Source organism: Apis cerana, linkage group LG14 (assembly GCF_029169275.1).
Source record: "Apis cerana isolate GH-2021 linkage group LG14, AcerK_1.0, whole genome shotgun sequence".
Classification (NCBI taxonomy): domain Eukaryota; kingdom Metazoa; phylum Arthropoda; class Insecta; order Hymenoptera; family Apidae; genus Apis; species Apis cerana.
In genome coordinates this window covers 7,919,855-7,941,546 of record NC_083865.1, presented here as the reverse complement: position 1 = coordinate 7,941,546, position 21,692 = coordinate 7,919,855, and the positions used below count along the sequence as shown (strand labels likewise).

Sequence of the window (21,692 nt, the reverse complement as noted above, 5' to 3'; positions counted from 1 at the left end):
TCGTTATAGTTTCATTAACTATTTTCATTTACAAGTAAATTTGTGAGAGAAAAAAGAAAAAGAAAAAAAGAAGAAAATAGAAAGAAGCGACTTCGATTATAAATGACATTAAATTAGTGTTTGCGGACGTGTACCAGAAGAATAATAGGGTTACTAGTGATCATAATGAAATCTCGTCTAAGCTAACGGGTCATAGTTCAACGAGGTCTCTCAGAATTTGTAATTAATTGCGATTAGCAATGAAACAGCAAAACGGTGCCGATAAATTAACAATGCCATCGGTGCAAAACCAGTAACAATGGATTAATTTTGATTATTGCAATTTATTGAAATCATCAGATATATCGATGTAATAATAATATCAAACATATGATGTAATAAGATCGAATTTGATTATTGAGATAATGCTGATAATTTGTGATGTCTAAAATCAGTAAAATCAGTAATATTAATTTAGAATCAAATCATATTCATAGATTCAAATCATAGAATCAAATATTTATATAGAACCAAATCATTTCGATTTTAAATTTTTGTTAGGTTTGTTAATTTATTTTTATTCTCTTAATAATAGTCATAATTGAATAATAATATAAATTTCTTTTTCGTTTCATTTTAAGTATTTTTTTTTAAATTTATCATATTTTTAATAGGTTAAAATATAATATATTTTTATTAGAATACCCTCTAATCTATTTTAATTACTGTTTAATTTCTTTTTAGATGAAGTTCTATAAATAAGGATAAAATGTAGAGGAAAATACGTGAAAGATGAAATTGATCAGGAGAGGAAAATGAATTATTTTGTACAAGAGAGAATCTGAGTTATTCTTGAGATGAATCGAAGTTTCGTTTAATTTTTGAATAATATAAAGTACAAGAAAACGAAGAATTCTCTTTTCATGATGGGAAATTGTTCCTTGTGTATTGCAATTGCGGTCAGTCACTTGTCTCGTCATTAATTTCACATTATTACTTCAATGTGCAATGTATCGAGTGCACGTTCGAACAGATTATCGTATATGGTAAATGACATTGAAACATAGATATATACATAAAAATATAATAGTAAATATCTTGAAAATATATTTTATTTTTTTTCATATATTTTTATTTTCCGTTGATTTTATATCAATTAGTTTTATATTATTTCATTAATTAATTTACCAATTTCACAAACGAATATAATATATATATCAAATAGTTAAATTAAATTTCATTTAAAATGAAAAAATATACTTGTATTTTATATATAGAATTTTACATGAAGGAATAAAAAAGATTCTTTTTAATATCGGAATTATTAATTGTTTCGATGATATATATATATATATATATATAAATGCTCATCACTCTTTAAACATATGTCATTTCAATTTAGATCATTGTAGACGAACAATTTTAATACCAATTTCACTTAATTCAGACTCTTAATGTAAATCAGACAGATTGAATTAAATTGAACTTTTAATATCTTTAATATCTCATCTCCTCTTCTTCTTTTTTAAATTGAAAGTAGTACAAAATAATATTGTTACATAGTAGTCTTCTTACATCATAAAACTTAAATTGTAAATAATTTCTTTTATTTTGTTTTCAAGAAGCAATCACTTTTTTATATAGATTAAATCGATTAAATGAGGTCGATCAGTATAATGATTGAAAACCTACATCAGCTACATTGGTTTTCCCTTCTTCTTTTTCATCGTCGAATTGAAAGGTGTTGAGTATCAGGTTGTTAAGTGGTAGCTAACAACTCGAATTCTTTAGTATCGTCGCTTCGAGTTGATTAGCAAGAGAAAATCGAACACCTCCACCAACAAACCTCGTAAAACATGTTTGCTAATTGATTCGCATGTATTTCAGACTTTTCTTAACTAACAAATCTAACTTTGAAGCTAAATTTCTTCCTTTGCTATTTTAAATAAACAAATTAATATTTCCTTTTCCTTAATCTTTAAAAAATTATTTGTGAAACTTTTTTATTTTATTTTAAAAGTTGTTTTTTATTTTATTTTAAAAAAACTATTTAGAAAAATTATTGAATTGTATAATTCAATATTTAAATAGAATATGGTTTATTATTTCAAATAAAATCAACTATTTTAATATATTCGTTTTATTATAAGATAGATTTTACATTTGTTGGCGGTGCATTGTGTTCTACTCATATAGAGATTGGGCGTGGATATCGTGATGTAATGTGTCCGGATTACAAGTTACCTCAGAGCAATTGGAGTACGAAGGGCAGAGTCACTCGAGCGGCTCATATTACGTGATTTTTGCTTCTATCTTTCCGTGATTTTTTTACCAATTCTTTTTTTCTTTTAGGTTTTTTAAACTGCATCGAAATACACGAATATCTTCTTTATGGTGATCTCTTCTATTCTGAAAATCAGCCTGATGTATCGAAGAAAATTTTTTATAATTGAATGTATGGTCTTAATTTATTATTATTTATTTTACTTTATCTTACATTTTGATATTTAATATTCTTTTAATTAATTTTAATAGGAAGAAAATAAGAATTGAACAATTAAAGAAGTAAAAAATAAATTGTGATCAAATTTTTGATATTTTGTTTGAATAATGAAGCCAGTTATTTAATCCAAAATAAAAGAGTAATTACCGGATATTTCTTTTCTATATTAAGATCATGATGATTTCTAATAAACGGAAAAATCCAATAAACGGAATGAAGACCGTATCAATATTCATTTAAGTGAATAATTATGAACAAAGAGTTAATCGAATCTTCAACCTAAACAATCTTGAACGGGATTGTATTATCATTCACAATTATATATTTATTCACAAATCAGTGCCAGTTTTGTCGGAATATTACAGCATTATTTGGAACGATCCTGGTGGAACATTGTCCGGAAGAAAGGGTTCGCTGCCAAGCATGCTTGGAGCGATCTCGAAGCTGCGGCAACGCGACATAAAGACCGTTTCATTTGTAATACTGCGGAAAGTTTCGTCCTGTCTAGCACAGAAAAGACTAGAGAAAAGCCTAAGGTAGAAACTTTCGAGGGTGGAACCTTTTTTCTCTGTCTTTTTTCTTTTTCATTTTCTTCTTGTTCTTTTTTTCTCTCTCTTTGTACTTACTCCTATACTCGTGCACATGCATATATATGTATATTCCACGATTGAGCGAAGAAAAAACTGACCCGCTCGTACTTTCGGCGCGTAATGCTGGCCAGGAGGTTGCAAAAAACTGCAGGCGCGTGCAGCGGAAGTTAGGGTGCAAAAGGGAGTAAAGAAGGAGAGAGAAAGGAGAACGTAGAGGCGAGGCGAAAAAAGCGATTAGGCCGTCTCGAATCTCCGAGAAAAAATTCAGGAGTGAAATAGTTTTGCGATTCCTGGGAATTCTCATTCCCTTTTGGAGTTGCTGCTTCTTTTATTCGTTTCCTTGTATTTTTTATTGATTTCTCCGAGAAATGTCGTTGATTGATGAAAATCATTATTCTGTTAAATTATATTACATAGAAAAATTGAAAGCTATGAGAATTGATATTATAAAATATATAATGATTCGATGATTAAAAACTAAATTAAAAAATCAATTATATTTATTTAATTATGTATAGAACAATAGATATATGCAAATAATGTAATAAATTCAAAGTGATTTCTTGCTTCTTTCGAATATCATCCATTATGTAAATTAAAAACTATTCATCACTATCTTTATCTTGCATCCATATAAAAATCAGTCCTTTTCGAAGTACTAGAAAGCTTCAAAAGAGCCTCCCGGGAAGTTTATTGATTCCTAGCCGAATAGGGCTGATTATTTGGTCCCAGAAGGCAGGTAGAAATCGGCGTAGACGAAGATCCGGTTAGAAAATCAGCGAAAGGACGAAGAACGAAGCGATGATATCGAGATAGGCGCGGTATAGAGAGAGGTAGCACGGAAGAGTTTGGGGTAAAAATTTCTAGGACGAGGCGAACGGGTGCAATGCACCGGTGTACGCGATATACGCTCGACGATCAATAGCCACCCCACCTTACTGGGCCGGCGGCGCATGAATGAACCTCGCCTTTTACACACTACTCGGTAGTAGTAGCTCTCTCTACTCGCGCGCGCCGCCAACGAGCTGCAACGCCGCCGCCTTCGGCCGTGTGCAGCGGTTTTCAATGCTTCTCTGATCGGTCCAACTGAATCGAGATGAAATTTAATCAATTAGGTGATTAACATGAATCTTGTTGTTTGGTAAATTGAAAACGATTAATCTTTTATTAATGATCTTTCTTTTGTAGTTACAGATTTTAAAATTGTGTATTACGTTTTGGAATAATGAATGAAGATAAAAATAGAAGGTATACGTGGATGGAATAGAATAAAGAATTTCATATTTAATTTGGATGAAGTTTCAAAAATTAAAATTCATTAAGAAATAAAAATAGTATTATCATTGGTATTATCATTTTAATTTTCAAAATTTACGTAAATTATGATTATTATTTCGTATTCAATATAGAATAGTTTCAAGCGAATAAAGAATGGAAAGAATGAAAATCCGTCCCGATACAGAATTGGATGGAGTCGGCATTCATAGAAAATTCTTATACATACTATGAACAAAATGTGACCCAATTTTTCAGATTCCCAATAATCGGTGCCATATAGCCGACCTATCTTCTTTTTTATTCGATTCATCATTTGGTTTTTTTTCAACACTTGATTTTTATTCTTCCATTTATTTCGTCAATATTTCGTTCTACGATATATTAATTTTCAAATAATAAAATTTTTTTAATATTCTTTTATTTTTTATGCTTCTTAAATTGGTTATTATGATTATTATGACATTAATGCATTTTTTCAGGTATATAGATTGAGAGCTATCTGTTTAAAGTGTATTTGCAAGACATGATATACAAGTACATTAACTTCATATCTATCATAAATTTCTAACTATCATAAATTTGGTTATGCAAGCTAAATTCATCATATGGATTATAAGAACTTGAAGATCCTTCTCGAGAAACATCTAAAAGTTATAATTAATATGCAATCTTTTATTTTCAACTTAAAAATTCTATGACGTTTTTCATTGATAAAGAATTTTGAAGTTTAATCTTTTATGACATAATTTAAATATAATATATTAAAATTAAAATATTAAAATTTATATTTTACAAATAGATCTGGAAGATAGTAATCTAATCAAAAATATAAACAATGTCAGAATGGCATTTTGTTATATAAGTAATCATATTTTATTTTATTTACTTGGATTTACTTGTACTGATTAACCCTTTTGCATGTAAACCAATAGAATTAATATTCTGTGTCACTGAGTCGGAGAAGTTCGAGCTATTGATTTCCCTTCACATTCCTCGAATCTGTCTGTGTATTGGCATTGACGATTCGTATGATATCTGTTTCTCCATTACCTCCTCGTAATTACATCCCTTCAGGGACGAATATTTTAAACTTAGGAATGAAAGGATTAATTTTTAACTTGTAATATTTCTCATCGTGTAATATTTTCATGTATTATTCACATCTTTTCTATATATTTCTTTGAATTCTCTATCTTTAAAGAGATAGTTAATGTTACAAATTTCTATAGATAAATTCAAGATATATTATCTGGAAGTTGGATGAAGGAACTTCGTATTTGCACAGTGACCAAGTCAAACAGTAAACATCTGGTACATATTATACTCCTCTGAAAACTGTTCGTTATAAGTTCTCCAGTAAATAGAACTATATTTTATGAAAAACACTGATACACTTACGAAGAAACATTGGAAAATCGCAAACGAGAAGAAGAGTCTTTCATTATACATCACTGTGTCTTATGAGCATAAGTAATTATTAATTATTTATTATTAATTACTTAATTATTTATATACAAAAAGTTATTATATGTATAACTTAAAAATCGATTCTTTTAATAAAAATTTACAGAGATACAAATAAAGATAAGTACAATTATAATTGATCATTAATCGCAATAAAATTAGCGATTAAATTACGAAAAAATTAAGTTTCAAAATAATTTTGATACAGAATCAAAGAATCTTCGAGAAACAAGGAATCCATATCAAATATCTATATTCAGAATGTTTTTTTATAATTAAAACCTTCAAATTTATAGAATATTCAATAGTCCAAACAAATGTATCATCTTTATATTACTTAAAAATCGCGATTTTGCGAGATCATGACTTATCCATCACTTCTATCTGTCACGTTTAATTAACAAGGAATATAAGATTGGTATTTGTGACCTGCTGTCGTAACATCCGCCAGATAAGATGCGTGGGTAAATACTTTCCTTTTCGTAGGTGTTATTAAATAAACCATTGCTGTTGTCAATCATTTTAATATATATTGAATATTGTTTTCCACTACATCTTCTGTACATTTCTAATTATTAAATAGTTAATTATTCTAAAAAGAAAAGAAAAGAAATTTTCAATTGTCATGCTCAAGAATTTTGTAGTGTAATTATTTAATTTTTATATTATAACTTATACATAATTTATAAATCAAAATGTTGTGGTTTTGTAGAAATTTTTAATTTTTAATATTATAATATAAGATTTTTTTGGGATTAAATTTTAAATTTTAAATTTTCACAATAATGATGATGTAAATTGATGTAAATTTTTAAAATGATCGATAATAGTAAAAATATTTGAGATATTTTTTTTTCGTATTCTATGTTTTTATATCATATTAACTATACATAACTATATATATATATATTTCAAGTTTTATATTTTAAGTTTTTCTAATTTTATATTCTATATATAATAAGTATTTGTAATTTTATTTAATTTTTATATTAATTAAATTTTAGAATGTTTTCAAATATATAAATATTAAAAATCTATAATTGGCAAAAGAATCGGTTGTATGTGATGATCGATTGAGGAAGGATATAGATTGTAACTCTACTTCACGTGAACGTACTTTAAATTCGCGTATGAATGAAGCCATTCGCGTGCAGTGATGATTCAGATGGGGCCAACGTGTAAGAGTGTGTTTTACCCCTTCTCATCACACCCTCTTCACATTTCTTTCTCTTTCTGAATCATTTTTATCCAACTATTTGTTTGCATTTGTTTATTAAAACATGTTGCTTTTTTTTTACCTTTTTATCTTTCTTATCAATAAGAAAATTTTGGTAAAAATTATTAAATTCAATTTACATATATTTTACTTTTAAATTTTTCAACTCTATATAATCTTGTTATAGAATATTAAATAAATATTTGTGCTGCTTTTGCTTTTTATTTCTAGATATTAAAAAAACAAATGAACATTGATGATAAATATTTATATTCAATATTTTTCTTATCTTCAAAATATAATAATCTATTAATAAAGATTGGATTATTATATAAAAGTGATTAAAAATAAAATGATGAAATACAGTAAAATTACTAATTATGAAAGAAGATTTCTTTATCTTGAAACACGAGATTATTATCATCACTCACGTAATGAAGTGACGTCGCTCATTATTATGCAGGTATTGCGCATTACATCTTTCCAGCTCATATCATTAAAATAGTAGTACGATGTTATAGACAGAGAAATTCCTTTGCTGTACTAAATACCTCGTTTTCGAGAAAATAACAGATAATGTTTCTTCACAGATGATTCTTTTTTCTTTGTTGTCTTTCATTTCTATCTATGACCATGTTAATTATATTTAATTAGTCAGTTTGTTGAAGTGAAATTTATATATAATCAGAAAAGTTAATATTTCTAAATGATATTTATTTTTGTATTCCATAGAATAATATTTAATGAGTAATGTTTTTAAATGACAATATAGTAATATCTTTATAATAAGCAAATAATATAAAAATAAGGTGAAATAACATTATAAATATTATTTAAAAAAACTATATAATAATAATAATTCTGACAATGATTAAAGAGAATAATGGATTAAGAATGATATTTATTATAATTAATGATTAATATATATTTTATTAATTGCATTTCTATTGCTCTCTTATTCCTATTTTTTTTCTTTTTTTTTTTTAATAAACTTAATTTTTCAAAATTTTACTTATTTGGCAAAGTTTCAGAGACAAGATTTTATGTTAGTAAGCTAACTACTCGATAACATCCTCGACACTGTGTTGAATGTCACTATTTATAGGTTCCCATTGCAACTCGAGCAATAATCGAGTTTGGCTTTCGTCTGCATCTGGCACGTTCAGCCTGTTCTCGTTCCTTAGTTCGTTTTTCTTTACTCAGGATCTCACTATTCGATACTTTGTGTTCTGTATAATTAATGAAATTTAGAAGAATCTGTTTGTTTATATAGTATATAAAAAAATTGTCAGTGAATTTATTGAAATTTTCATTTTACTTTTTTTTCTAAAATGAATGGTATCATTCTTTGATTTGTATTTGATTTGTAAGAAACTTGGTCCTTGTTTGACAATGAAGATAAAATTTCTTTGTATAAATACTCTTTCCCGTTCTCTGACTAAATATAAATCGCGAAGTTATTAGTGGAAAGTTTATAGGTTTTTGAACCAAAAGACTCCTTGCTGTGATGGAAATATAGTGTCGTGAGATTTATGAGTACAATCTGTGTTTAAAAATTTCTCGAATCTTTTGTCATCAATAAAATTAAAATATGAATATGATGCATAGAGAAACTGTGAAATAAATATTCGATTCTAAGAAAATTATTTTAATTTTGGGTCAAGATTAATATAACTCTTAAATTAATATATATTATTGTGATGTTTACAAGATTTTTCAAAATTTACAAGATTTTTCTATATATTTCAGAATTAAACTACAGAATTATTAAAAGTTTTTGTATCGTTTATTAAATTATATAATTTCGCTCAAATTAATAATAATAATTATTGAAAGAAAACTTACTATAATTCTTAGTAATTCTTAGCAAGCCAACAAGCTTGTCATTTTGTTAACAACCGTTAGAAGAATGTTGGAAAATAGGACGTGCAGTGTATATAAATAAACCGATGATTGTATATTCAAACATCACAAGAAATGAACGAACAAATTCGGGTAATTATAGTCGACAAAAGTAGAACGTTTAACCGAAACGCTAATTAAAACTCGCTACGAATGAATTTAATTATTTTTGTGATTGAATGCCAAAAAATTAAGAGGAATTGTCTTGTTGTCAAGAATCTTTAAAAGATGTTGTAAACTAAATAATAAGCATAATTATCAGATATAAATAATGATCACATTAATGATCTTATATTATTTTATATAATTTTTGATATAAGAATAGATATAATAGAAATTAATATCAATACTATAATATATAATATATCAAATATAATATATTATATAAAATAATTTATATATATATTTATTATATATATATAAATTATTTTATATTATATTATATTATAGTATATATGATATTATAAAAAGTAATATTTTTAATAATAATTATAAAAAACATTTATGCATAGTTTTATAGAATTAAATTCAAATTCGAATGCTATTGTATATTAATTTTATTTGCTTCTGTAATTTATACAAGCAGAAAAAAAGTGATGCTATTTACAATTAATAGTAGAAAGTATTTTGTAACGAGTTTCAAGTATTATTTCTTTGCCAAGGAAAATGTTTTATTATAGGTTTCTTTTGTATTCTGTTAATAAGTATAAAAACATTCAAAACATTCAGATTCTTATAAAACAATGGAATTAATTAAAAAAAATTAAAGTCATAAAAAAGGTAAACATTTGCACATTTAGAACATTCTCACGTTCTAAGTTTAAAGATACTACTATTACTAGTATTTCTTTACTTCGATATTTAAAGTTTCTATTATATTTCAAAAACTTGCTATTAATACTAAAAAAATACATTCTCAATATTTTATAAAACATATTGAAATAAAATTTTAAATTAAAAATGAATTTCAATAAAAAAACATGTTTTATCTTGTCATGTTATATCTATTATATTTTAATTCTTTAAATGAAAGCTTTGAATCAACATTAACTTACAAAATTAAAATTTATATTCTTTTTATTTTAGATTCAATTGTTTCAAAAAAAAAAAAAGAAGATTTAAAAATCGAATTATCTCATGCAAATTACCTTTTAAAAAATGCAAAAAATCAAAAAAAGAAATAGAAATTATGGCAAATAGTAGACCGAATGCTGATCGGTGCATTTATCGATTTTATAGTTACTTCACGATGTCGTCGTCGAGAATACACTATAAGAACAATGATAATTTCTACACGATATCGATTGTATAATGTGATGCGTAAGATTGAATTTAAATTTATGTGCAGATATACATTTGCATTTATTTTGAGTATGGCGCAATATATTATGAGAATTATGCAATTACAGTGTATTAAAAATGTATGATCTTTATCAAAGCATTGATTCTGATATTATAATTTACTTTTCTGATGTGAAGAAAGAAAAAATATAATTCTTGCGTTTATTTAATGCAATGATAAAAACCAGAGAATTAATGAATAAAAATGAGAGAAAATTTTTAATTCTAAGTGACTAATTTTAAATTATCATAAGAACAAAATTTTGAGAAAACTCAAAATAATCCATTTCAAAAGTGATCGAGATAAATTTAATTAAATTTTTGATTTATTAATTTTGAGATTATATAACTTATAATAAACTTTTATAATTTTATAATTTTTTCTGTTGTTCTTGTGTTCTTCCGAGATTATTTTCTCATTTCAAGTATTCTATTCGAAAAATTGTCTATTATCATTATATATCTATTATCATTATTTATCATTATTTCTATGGAAAATTTATATTATTTATATCATTTTTAATTATGCACATATTAAATTCGTCGTCTTAATCATCAATAAAATTGTAAAGAGTAAATGTATTAAATATTTTTTGATGAGATTTGTCTTAATATATAGAATTATATGCATCTAGTATAAAGATATAAAAAAATTCATTTTAATTGTTAATATAATTTATTGAAAGTTATATTCTTTTAATTACAATTTGTTGCACGAAAGAAAAAAGAAAAAAATTATGATTTCTCTTTTTCTTTATGAAGATCTGAATGAATCGATTTAGACAAATCATTGACTTGTTAACAAATAATCATTTATTAACAAATGATCATTTATCTTTAAATCTTTAAATGTTAAATATTTGGATGAACAGAAATTGCATTGCTTATTCTGTCAATATATTAATCGATGAATAGCAATTAAGTTGAAAATCAAATGTTTATTTTCGTACAATGATATTATCATATGTTTTTCTGACATGAAACGTTTTACTTTATAGATTTTAATTGATTCTTTATCAATTTTTTTATGCATTTTTCAAAATATTTTATATTTGAATATAAAAATATAATATATCAAAATGTAATGATTGATTCAGTTAATTATTCAATATAATTGTGCAATGTGCATAACGTTAAATTGAAATTATATATTTTTTGAATTTTCTTTTTCATTTTTAAGATATAACTATATACTTTTTTAAATATCAATAATTATTTCAAGTTCTACAAAAGTTGCAAAAGTTGCAAAAATCAAGGACAGGGTTAAAGACAAACATAAATTTGTTTGCTCTTTTAAAGTATATAGGAGCTATCAATGTTATTTCAACAGGGAAGGCCATATCGATCGTAGTAGCATTTATAAATAAAGATTTAACATTCTGCTGGAGTGTCGAGCGGAAGTAACACGTTCGAAGGCGTATATAAAACGTGCCTGAATGAAAAAGGTGAAAGTGTAGTTTCCCTATCGAGATTCCCACTGAGACTGACTCTGGACCGTTTTGATGTTTATTTCTTCAAAACTCTACGCGATTTAAGATCACTTGATAATAACTTAAAATAACTATTTTTGTTCAATCTATACTATCTTTATCTATACTATTTATACTATCTTATTGCAACTAATCAAAAATACATCTTCATTTTTTTTTTTGAATCGCTAAAAATGATTTTGAAAAATTTATTATTAATATAATATAATATAATATAATATCTTACTTATCAATATATATTCTTTATAGCAATTCTTTTTATTCATTTAATATTAATATTTATATATAATAATATTTTAATTCTCTTGTTATTAAATATTTTTATTTTACCATTAATTTTATTTAAAAAAATAATATCTTATTATTTGATATTATTTTATGAGTTTTAATTAAATTTATTAATGTCTAATTAGTAATTTTTAATTTTTAATTCTAGGATTTCTCTCAATTGACGAAAGAGCTTGCTGCAGCCCGCGAAAGTATTCTAGAAAGAGAAGAAGAAATATCAGAGTTAAAAGCGGAGAGGAATAATACTCGTGTACGTAGAACAGTCCATTAGTGCATTTTATAGATTTAAGCTGATACTTGTGTCTACGACATTGCTCATCAAGACGATTCTGTTGCAGCTTCTGCTCGAGCATCTGGAATGTCTGGTTTCCCGACATGAACGATCGCTTAGGATGACTGTAGTGAAGAGGCAAGCCGCTGCACAATCTGGAGTATCGTCCGAAGTTGAAGTGCTTAAAGCTTTAAAAAGTCTGTTTGAGCACCACAAAGCTTTAGACGAGAAAGTAAGAACTTTCTGATCCATTGTTTGACGACATTGACACATTGGCAACCTTGAGGGAGGATACGGAATCGCAATTCCTGTTCAGCCCTGAAACTGGTACTCGTTGCATTTCTAGCGAACCAAATAAAAGAATGGTGAATTGTAAATTTGTGTAAAATGATCAAATGCAACGATTCACCGGTTGAAAAAAATACATATAATATATTTCAAGATATAATAATTAAAGCCATAATAATTGTTTACTGAAAATTAATGAGAACATAAGAAATAGATTTTTAATAGTGATCAATTTTCAGGTACGTGAACGATTACGAGTTGCATTAGAAAGAAATACAAGTTTGGAAGAAGAATTAGCTATTACCAAAGAAGAGGTAGATAGCTTATATATTCTTAAGAAACAATTATATCAAAATTTAATTTGCTAATAATAAACTATTTCTAATCTATGAATAAATTTGCAGCTCCAACAATATAAATTAAGTGGACATGCGCCTAAAACTATAGAAGATAGGCCCAAGGAAAACGGACAAACGGAAGATAGTCAACAACAGAATAAGGTAGCTAAAAAATAATTTTATATTGCTGCACATCCATGCATAATGCACTCCACAAATATTTCACGTACACTGTTCCCTCATACTTCACAATCACTTCATCATACATAAAAAATTCATATATATATATATATATGAATATATATGAAGAAAGATGTTTGAACGTTGTCAATTGTATTTATGCAATCTTTTCACTATGCATGTTCATGGTTTTAATATATTTCACTTAGTCACATTGTTTTACATAGAGTGATAAAGTTCATTTTTTGCGTCATCAGATCCTCTTGTTCTCTTTCTTTCTATCTGTGAAACGCTTCTAATTTCGGCATTAAGTATTAATCGAAGTTATTGGTCACAGATTTTAGCCTTTGACTTATTAACGATTAAAAAATTATATTCTATATCATCATAAACACATTTGATCATTAATAATTCTCACATGTCACAATTTAAAACAATAATTTATTATCAATTATTTTATTCCATATTTCATTCAAGTTTTCTTTTTTATAATAATTTCAATTTTAAATCATAACATTTTATATATCGATCAGAAGAAATCATATGATCATTTTTTAACAGAGTTCAAATCTGTACCGATAAACTGATCATTTGTTTGCCATTCATTTCGATCGTTGCATCCACAAGAATGCATTCGCAATAGCGTATACAGTAGAGGTTTAGTCACGTAGCTGCATAGATACGTAGTTGTTGGGAATTGCGCGGCGATGCAGGACAGGCAATGCGAGCGAGGCATTCTGAATGTAGTGTTGTGATCGGGCAGAATGAGACTGAGCAGGCAGCAGGCCAGCAGCAACAACAACAGCAACAACAACCACAACAGCAACAGCAACAACAACAGCAGTCAATACAAAAACTAGGTACGGAGAAGTCAACAGAGATTGAAAGTAGACTGAGCAATGGCAGTCTCGATCCTACGGACCAAGATTCTGCAGCGCGCGTAATAGATTTACAAGCTACTCTTGATAAGCAGGTATGAAAAAGCATCACAACGAATTTTTTAAAGTATGTATGATTTCCAACTGATTAAATAAATGGATCCATGGAACATTTCATGCGATAAAACATTTGATTGCTTATTTTTTGAGATGCAGAACGAATATACTTTTTTTCATTTTATCTTTTCTTTTTTGCATGCAATGATTTGGAACTTTATAGAACTTAAAAGAAATACTTTTTATGATTTGATGTTCTTCAATTAAAAATTAGAGACGTCAGAATTCTATTGCATGTCAAAACATAATAATAAATTATTTTTTTATATTATTAAATGTTTTCATTTTTATATAATATTAATAAGAGGTCTTCTAAATTAATTTTATACTGTGTTTATTAGATATTAGAAAGTATGATAGAGATTTATGAAATGATTATTGAAATTTTTGTTTCTATATTTTGTTTCTATTATAATATTGTGAGATTTTTAAAAATATATTAATAAAATTATATCAACAAAAATATATCAATTTTATAATACTATGTTGCACAATTAAAATTATTTTTCCATTTCATGTGTCATATTATCATTAACGCCTATAGCATGTTGTAGAATATATCAATAATATATGTTTTGAGTTCTATATTCGCATGATTTAGTATGTAAGAATGAGTTTTTTCTCAAAATTTATAAATAACATAATTATTTATGTGATATACTAACACAAAACATTTCATATATATAAAAACACAATATAAGAACACACTTACAATTTATTACTATCTTACATATTTAGATTAAATATATGTATATTTATATTATATTAATATTTCAAATTTTAAAAGTTAAAATCAGAAAAACAGAAAATTATGTCTTATTGCAGTATAATATATATTATTAATATAAATTTATAGATATGCAAAAAATAATTTTTGATATTTTTTTTATATGTGTGTAAGTACATTGACTTTTATTAATAATATATCATAATGATTATTTTAGAGCTCAGAATTGAGCACATGGCAGCGACGAGTAGCTGAATTAAGTGGACGAGTAGCAGAATTGGAAGAAACTTTGTCCAAAACTCAGAAAGATCTTTTGAAAACACAAGAAACGAATGTCAAACTACAAAGAGATTTGCGCGAAAATGTTGCTCAAAAAGAGGACCAAGAAGAGAGGATAGCAACTCTTGAAAAACGTTATCTTAATGCTCAACGAGAGTCTACTAGTTTACATGATCTCAATGAAAAATTGGAACAGGAGCTACAACATAAGAAGGCTCAATTAAAGGTAATTATTTTCTTGTTTTTTTAACAATTATATATTATTATATATTATATAATATTATATAATATATATATATTATATATTAATTATTTACAATTTATATAAATTTAATTTATTTATATTAATTTATTTATATAAATATATTTATTATTATATATTTTTATGCAATTTATTATTTAAATATTTTTTAGCTCCAAGAAGAAAAAATAGCAGCAATACAGGAGAAATTAGAACTTGCAGAGCAAAAATTAGCCCAATATGCTAAGTTACCAGAAATGGAAGAGCAATTAAAGCAAAGAATGGAGGCTCTGACGCAGGTGAGGAGGCCCAACCAGGTACGCAGAGGAATTAAATCGTTGTATCATCAGTTTATTCTTTTCTTATTCCTCTGCACTTCTATCAATACTTCCTGCTTTTAAATGTATCTATATCTAGAATGCTTGCTCTTCAATATCTTTCCTTAAAGTAGCCTTTGAACTTTTCAATATTTTTCTCTTATGTTTTTTATCATTGGCTATGGTTACTTTATTACACAAACAATAAATATTCAAGATTTTTTTTTTTATTTCTTCTAAAGTTATGAAATATAATATGCTGATAATCAAATGTTAATTATAAAGGTAAAAATTGGCTTTAAAAATAATTTATTTTTATTAAACTTTTATTTTAACACTAAATATGCTGAATATAGCAATCAATGTTATTATTTTCAAAGCTTATCAATAATTGTAGTTTAGTGCTCACGTTTTTGTAGATATATTTGTTAGATATATATTTATTCTTCAATCCAATTTAGCTTTACTTATTAAATTTATTGAAATATTATCCATATTTGAAATAAAGAACGATTAAATAAATATACTTTTATGAATTTAGTTTTAAATTTGATGTTTGTAAGCATCGATTTTAATTGTATGAAATATTTAATAAGCAGGCTCAAGAAAGACACGGAAGTGCAGAGGATAGAATACAGAGGTTGGAAACGCAACTTGAAGAAAAAAATGCAGAAGTGATGCGTGTTAATCAACGACTTAAGATGAACGAAGAACATAATACGCGACTTAGTACAACTGTTGATAAACTTTTGTCGGGTAATTTATACAAATATTACTTAAAATAATTATAATTAATAAAAAAAATTATTCTTATATTTATTAATTTTGATTTATTTTTTTAGAATCTAATGAAAGATTACAAGTACATTTAAAAGAAAGAATGCACGCATTAGAAGAAAAAAATGCACTTACACAAGAATTGGAAAAGACTAGGAAAATTGCAGAAGATCTTCAAAATGAAAAGGCTGACATAGTTAAAGAATTAGGAAAAGCTCGTTTAGAAATTGATAATGTAAAAAGACAGATGCTTCAGCAGGAAATCGCATTTAATATTCAACAAACTGATGCTTTAACTAGAAGTTTATCTCCAAATGCAGTAGATCCAGGTTCCTTTTCTAGAAGTGCAAGTCATAGTAGTTTTGATACTCATTCTTTACCAAGAAGAACGGGTAAACGGCCTGCAATCGAAGAAGATCCATCAAAGGTATCTTTAGTATATAGAAGATTAAATATATATGATATAATATGAATATATGAATATATAATGTATATAATAATATATATAAAAATGTATATAATAAAATAATATGTTTTTCAATTTTTTCAGAATTATGTAGCACGTACATTAGCGGAACAAGAATGGGAAAAGTTACAACAAGCACATGTTCTTGCAAATGTGCAACAAGCATTTGATGTGTCTAGTGATGCAGAAGGTGATGGAGATAATGAAAGTTTGTTTAGTTGTGCAGCTGATGTAATTAGTCCTACAGGACATACAGATGCTCAAACATTAGCACTAATGTTACAAGAACAGTTAGATGCAATTAATAATGAAATTAGATTAATCCAGGTAATTAAACATTTTTTATTATACTACGACTTATGTATTTTATGTATCAAAGTATGCTTTTGATGAAGGAAGAAAAACAAAGTACCGAAGCACGAGCTGAAGAATTAGAGTCCCGAGTTGGTAGTCTTGAACATATGAATTTATTAGCGAGAGGACGAAGTCTTGAACGTGCATCTCCACCATTAAGTGGACGATCCACTCCAAAATCACATCATAGTCCAAATAGAGATTATTTACATAAATATCATACTGTAAGTTCTGTTTATTTTATAATTCTTAATAATTTTAAATTTATATGAATATTTTTGTCTATTTAAAGGCACCGGCATCAATGTCTCCAGCGCATCTTCACCAATATGCTGCTTCTTTAGCTAGTCCAGGTCAACTTTCAGAATCTCTTCCTGCGAGCCAGGTAAATAATTATGATTACAATTATTTTTGTTATTATTTAATTGTATTTTTATAAAACAACATAATTTTTATATACTGTAATTTCTTGTCATAGTTGCAGTTATCAGGTGAAGAATTACATTCAGTGAGTGAAAGAGACAGTACTGGTGGTGCAGGAAGTGGTGGCAGCGATGCAGCTTCACCATTAACTGCTCGATCAATCAGGCTAGAACGAGTAGCACAAGTCCTTGCTCATAGTCAAGAGGAGCTCAGAAGGTATATCTTAAATTATTTTAAATTTTCAATTTGTCGATATTAATAAATTTCAAACTTTTTCATAGATTTAATAATTATAAATTATATAAGAATTATAAGAAAGCAATGAATATTTCATGCATAATACTAATTATGAATAATACTTTAACAATCACATCTCTTATAATGAGGACTATTTCAAAATTTTTCTATAATTTATATTTTCTTCTTTCTTTTTATTTTGCTGATTCTTGTGTGTATTGAATGTTGCAAATATATTTTTTTTAATTTTTTTAATAATATTTTTTTTACTAATAATGATTAGTGTTTAAATAGTTATATACCGAAATTGATATATAAATCATCAAAGTTCTTGCATACATAGAGATGGGATTGAAAAAGATTCATTAATTACATTGTAAGTAGTTAGTATTGTGCGTTGTTTATGCTGCCAGACGCACTGGACAAGCCGGATTTCCCAGCAGTGGTTTTCCTGCTCACAGGTTAATTAAAGATCGTAGTACTGCATGTAATCCACAACATATGCCGCTGTGCACGACATATTTGAGTGACCTATGTGGGCATAACAAAATGAACAACTTTGAGGTCGACCTAAGTGATATCGATGGTAACAGATCCTTTTTATACCTTTTTTCGGAAAAAGGGATTTACTAAGATGATCTTAGGTTTTTGCAAGAAATAAAATTGATAATTATAATTATATTTTGCATGTATTAATGTTTCTATTTTAATGATTCTATAACTGATTTTTTATCATAAAAAACATATAATTAATGAATAGTATGCAAGATATCACATACATGCCTACAGCCTCAATTTTCGAGCACAGTGGTACGGATGAACCGACTGATAGATCTGATAGAAATGAGTTCCTGGAAGAAACTGATATTAGCTTCTTCCATTCATCGTACATTCAAGCCTGCCCAGTTCACGATAGACATCGCTGTCTCAAACAAACAAGGGAATTTAAGCAGCCAAGAGAATTGCATCGAATTAACATCTCGTCTGAATCTCCTACGCGAATAAGGTTGTTTTTAAAAAAATAGATACAAAGATATAGATAGATTCAATAAATAAAATTAATCATTTTATTATTTCAATAAATGATTACAATAATTTTAATAAAATTTATAGATAAAATGGTCTTTCTATATCTTTGTTTTTAAACAGTATTTATTATGGCAATCTCATCTCATAAGCAGTGATCAGCTATATTTCCAGGTTTTTATGCCTTGCCTGTAATACTGAGTAGGTATTACAATTCTTTTTTCACTATTTTATTGAACATAGTTAATCATTTTGGATGTTTCTGGAAAAAAATATCTATTCTTTTACATAATATTATGTCATATTTACATAATTAATCAAAATATGATGTAATAGTATTTTTTTCCATGAGCTTCTAAAATTATAGATATTGCTTCTTTTTTTTTGTTTGTTTTTTTGTGTTAGTTAAACACTTGCAATAAATATTAATTGGTATATTTATAAATATCTTGAATAGAATTGTAAGATTAAAACTTAAATGCTTTAATTTGATTCAAATAGGAATATTATTTTTATTAATATTAAATATTTTAGAATGGAAAATTATTATTATTCATAGTTAAATAGTATTTGTGCTTATATTTATATATAATCATTATTGTTGCTAAAATCTTTTAAGTAATGCAATTCACTTGGCTCAGTAATCATATTTCTTCTTTAATCATATTTTATCTCACGTAAATTAAAACATACTAAACAGTAAAAAACATTTGACATATATTCCTTTAAATATTAAAAATTAGTCAGTTTAATGAATCCTGTTGTTAATTTCAATTGTTTGATGATGATGGTGATGTATTTTCAAAAAATTTTAAAATAATTTTAATATTTTGGATGATAAACGAAATATAGAAGTATATAGAAAAAAGTAAAAACCGAATAGTGTATGGGCCAGAATGCATTATTTAGAGTAGAAATAGAAATTAGATTAGCGCTCCATGCAGCAGGCATGGGCAACATAACAACGGCGCACTCAATTCTGGGACTCCCCCTTCCCCATTGTCCTCACGACATAGCAGCCAGGACAGTTTGCATAAAAACAATTTGTCTGGTGTTGGATTACCAATTGGACAACTGTCTAGTTCACATTTGCATATGCAATCTACCATGAGTCCAGCAACAGCAGCAGCAGTGGCTGCAGCTCAAAAGAAGAAAGGCATTAAAAGCAGTCTTGGTAGATTTTTCAGCAAAAAAGAAAAGGTGATGCAGATTTTAATTAACATGCAATAATAACTGAATAATTAATTACTAAAGAAATAAGAGAGAAAGAGATTTAATTACAGATTAAAGGAAAAGATACACCAATGCCTGGAGATATACCAGGTATGGGAGGAGCAGGTACACCTGCAGATCCTGATTATGGAGATAGTGTTTCTGTAGCTGGAACTATGGGTAGTAAAAGTGATTTTGATCGCAGAAAAAAGAAAAGGTATATAGATATAATTGATAAGAATACATTTATATTTTAAATATTTACCGAATATTTACTGAATAAATATTATAATATTAATTTAATTTTAGTCCAAGTATGTTTGGAAGTATGCTAGATTCTTCACGGCACGAACTTTTGGCAGAAGCAATGAAAGCTGGAACACCGTTTGCTCTCTGGAATGGGCCAACAGTAGTGGCTTGGCTTGAGCTTTGGGTAGGCATGCCGACATGGTATGTTGCGGCTTGTCGAGCAAATGTCAAAAGTGGTGCCATAATGAGTGCTCTTAGTGATACCGAGATTCAACGTGAAATTGGTATAAGGTACAAAATAAAATTATACAATTCATATTATTTTTATTATAAATATTGCTATTATAATACTAATATATTATTTGTAAAATATGATAGAATATTATGATAAAAAATTATTAATATTCAATTTAATAATTTTTATTCCTAGTAATCCTTTGCATCGATTGAAATTACGATTAGCTATTCAAGAAATGGTATCTCTTACAAGTCCATCAGCACCAAAAACTTCTCGCACAACGTTAGCATTTGGAGATATGAACCATGAATGGATTGGTAATGTTTGGCTTCCAAGTCTCGGTTTGCCTCAATATCGATCCACTTTCATGGAGTGCCTTGTTGATGCTAGAATGTTGGATCATCTTACTAAAAAAGACCTTCGTGGTCAACTTAGGATGGTTGATAGTTTTCATAGGTAATGATTAAGAAATAAAAATTTATTATTTCAATCATTTAAATGCTTGATTTAAATTTTAATTATTTTTACAGAACAAGTTTGCAATATGGTATTTCATGTTTAAAGCGATTAAATTATGATAGGCAACAATTAGAAGAAAGAAGACGAATGGCAGAAGGTGCTAATGTTGATGTTCTTGTATGGAGTAATGATCGCGTTATAAGATGGGTGCAATCTATCGGCCTGAAAGTAATTTTATTTTTAAATTTTTTAATTTAATTAATTCATTATTTTTAATTTTATTTAATTAAATACTAAATTTAATAAATTTTTTATTTTGAATATTATATATAAGAAAATATAATCTCGGATATGTAAATATAATCTAGGAATATGGGAACAATCTCTTAGAATCTGGTGTACATGGAGCTCTTATAGCCCTTGATGAAAGCTTCGACGCAAATAGTTTTGCTCTAGCTTTACAAATTCCAACCCAAAACACACAAGTATGTTATAATTTAATGAAGTGTTAAATACATTACATTAAAATTTATATAATTAAATTGTATAAATTAAATTATATAA

General features: G+C 26.8%; 1 protein-coding gene and 1 long non-coding RNA gene across 18 annotated transcripts in view; both read left to right on the top strand.

The window, feature by feature from the left end:
- The window catches only part of LOC108000652 (liprin-alpha-1), a 32,855-nt gene that overhangs the window by 5,531 nt on the left and 5,632 nt on the right, over nt 1–21,692 (top strand). The window contains exons 1-21 of one of the 17 annotated variants that reach the window (XM_062084518.1): nt 8,202–9,025; nt 12,200–12,301; nt 12,390–12,554; nt 12,850–12,924; nt 13,015–13,110; nt 13,892–14,101; nt 15,068–15,355; nt 15,544–15,687; nt 16,284–16,443; nt 16,530–16,891; nt 17,015–17,257; nt 17,326–17,508; nt 17,577–17,669; nt 17,763–17,923; nt 18,358–18,405; nt 19,918–20,170; nt 20,254–20,399; nt 20,492–20,722; nt 20,862–21,125; nt 21,200–21,356; nt 21,497–21,613. In XM_062084518.1, coding sequence (XP_061940502.1) covers nt 9,008–9,025; nt 12,200–12,301; nt 12,390–12,554; nt 12,850–12,924; nt 13,015–13,110; nt 13,892–14,101; nt 15,068–15,355; nt 15,544–15,687; nt 16,284–16,443; nt 16,530–16,891; nt 17,015–17,257; nt 17,326–17,508; nt 17,577–17,669; nt 17,763–17,923; nt 18,358–18,405; nt 19,918–20,170; nt 20,254–20,399; nt 20,492–20,722; nt 20,862–21,125; nt 21,200–21,356; nt 21,497–21,613 — 3,516 coding nt within the window. In that variant the 5' untranslated portion in view covers nt 8,202–9,007. Of the gene's footprint in view, nt 1–8,201; nt 9,026–11,502; nt 11,719–12,199; nt 12,302–12,389; nt 12,555–12,849; nt 12,925–13,014; nt 13,111–13,891; nt 14,102–15,067; nt 15,356–15,543; nt 15,688–16,283; nt 16,444–16,529; nt 16,892–17,014; nt 17,258–17,325; nt 17,509–17,576; nt 17,670–17,762; nt 17,924–18,357; nt 18,406–19,914; nt 20,171–20,253; nt 20,400–20,491; nt 20,723–20,861; nt 21,126–21,199; nt 21,357–21,496; nt 21,614–21,692 lie in introns of those variants that run through there. The other 16 variants (XM_028668059.2, XM_062084511.1, XM_017061114.3 and 13 more) reach the window with 16 other exon arrangements.
- On the top strand, nt 569–4,761 carry LOC133667260 (uncharacterized). The gene is made up of 3 exons (XR_009832587.1): nt 569–874; nt 2,332–2,434; nt 2,515–4,761. It is a non-coding gene; the product is annotated as an uncharacterized LOC133667260 (long non-coding RNA).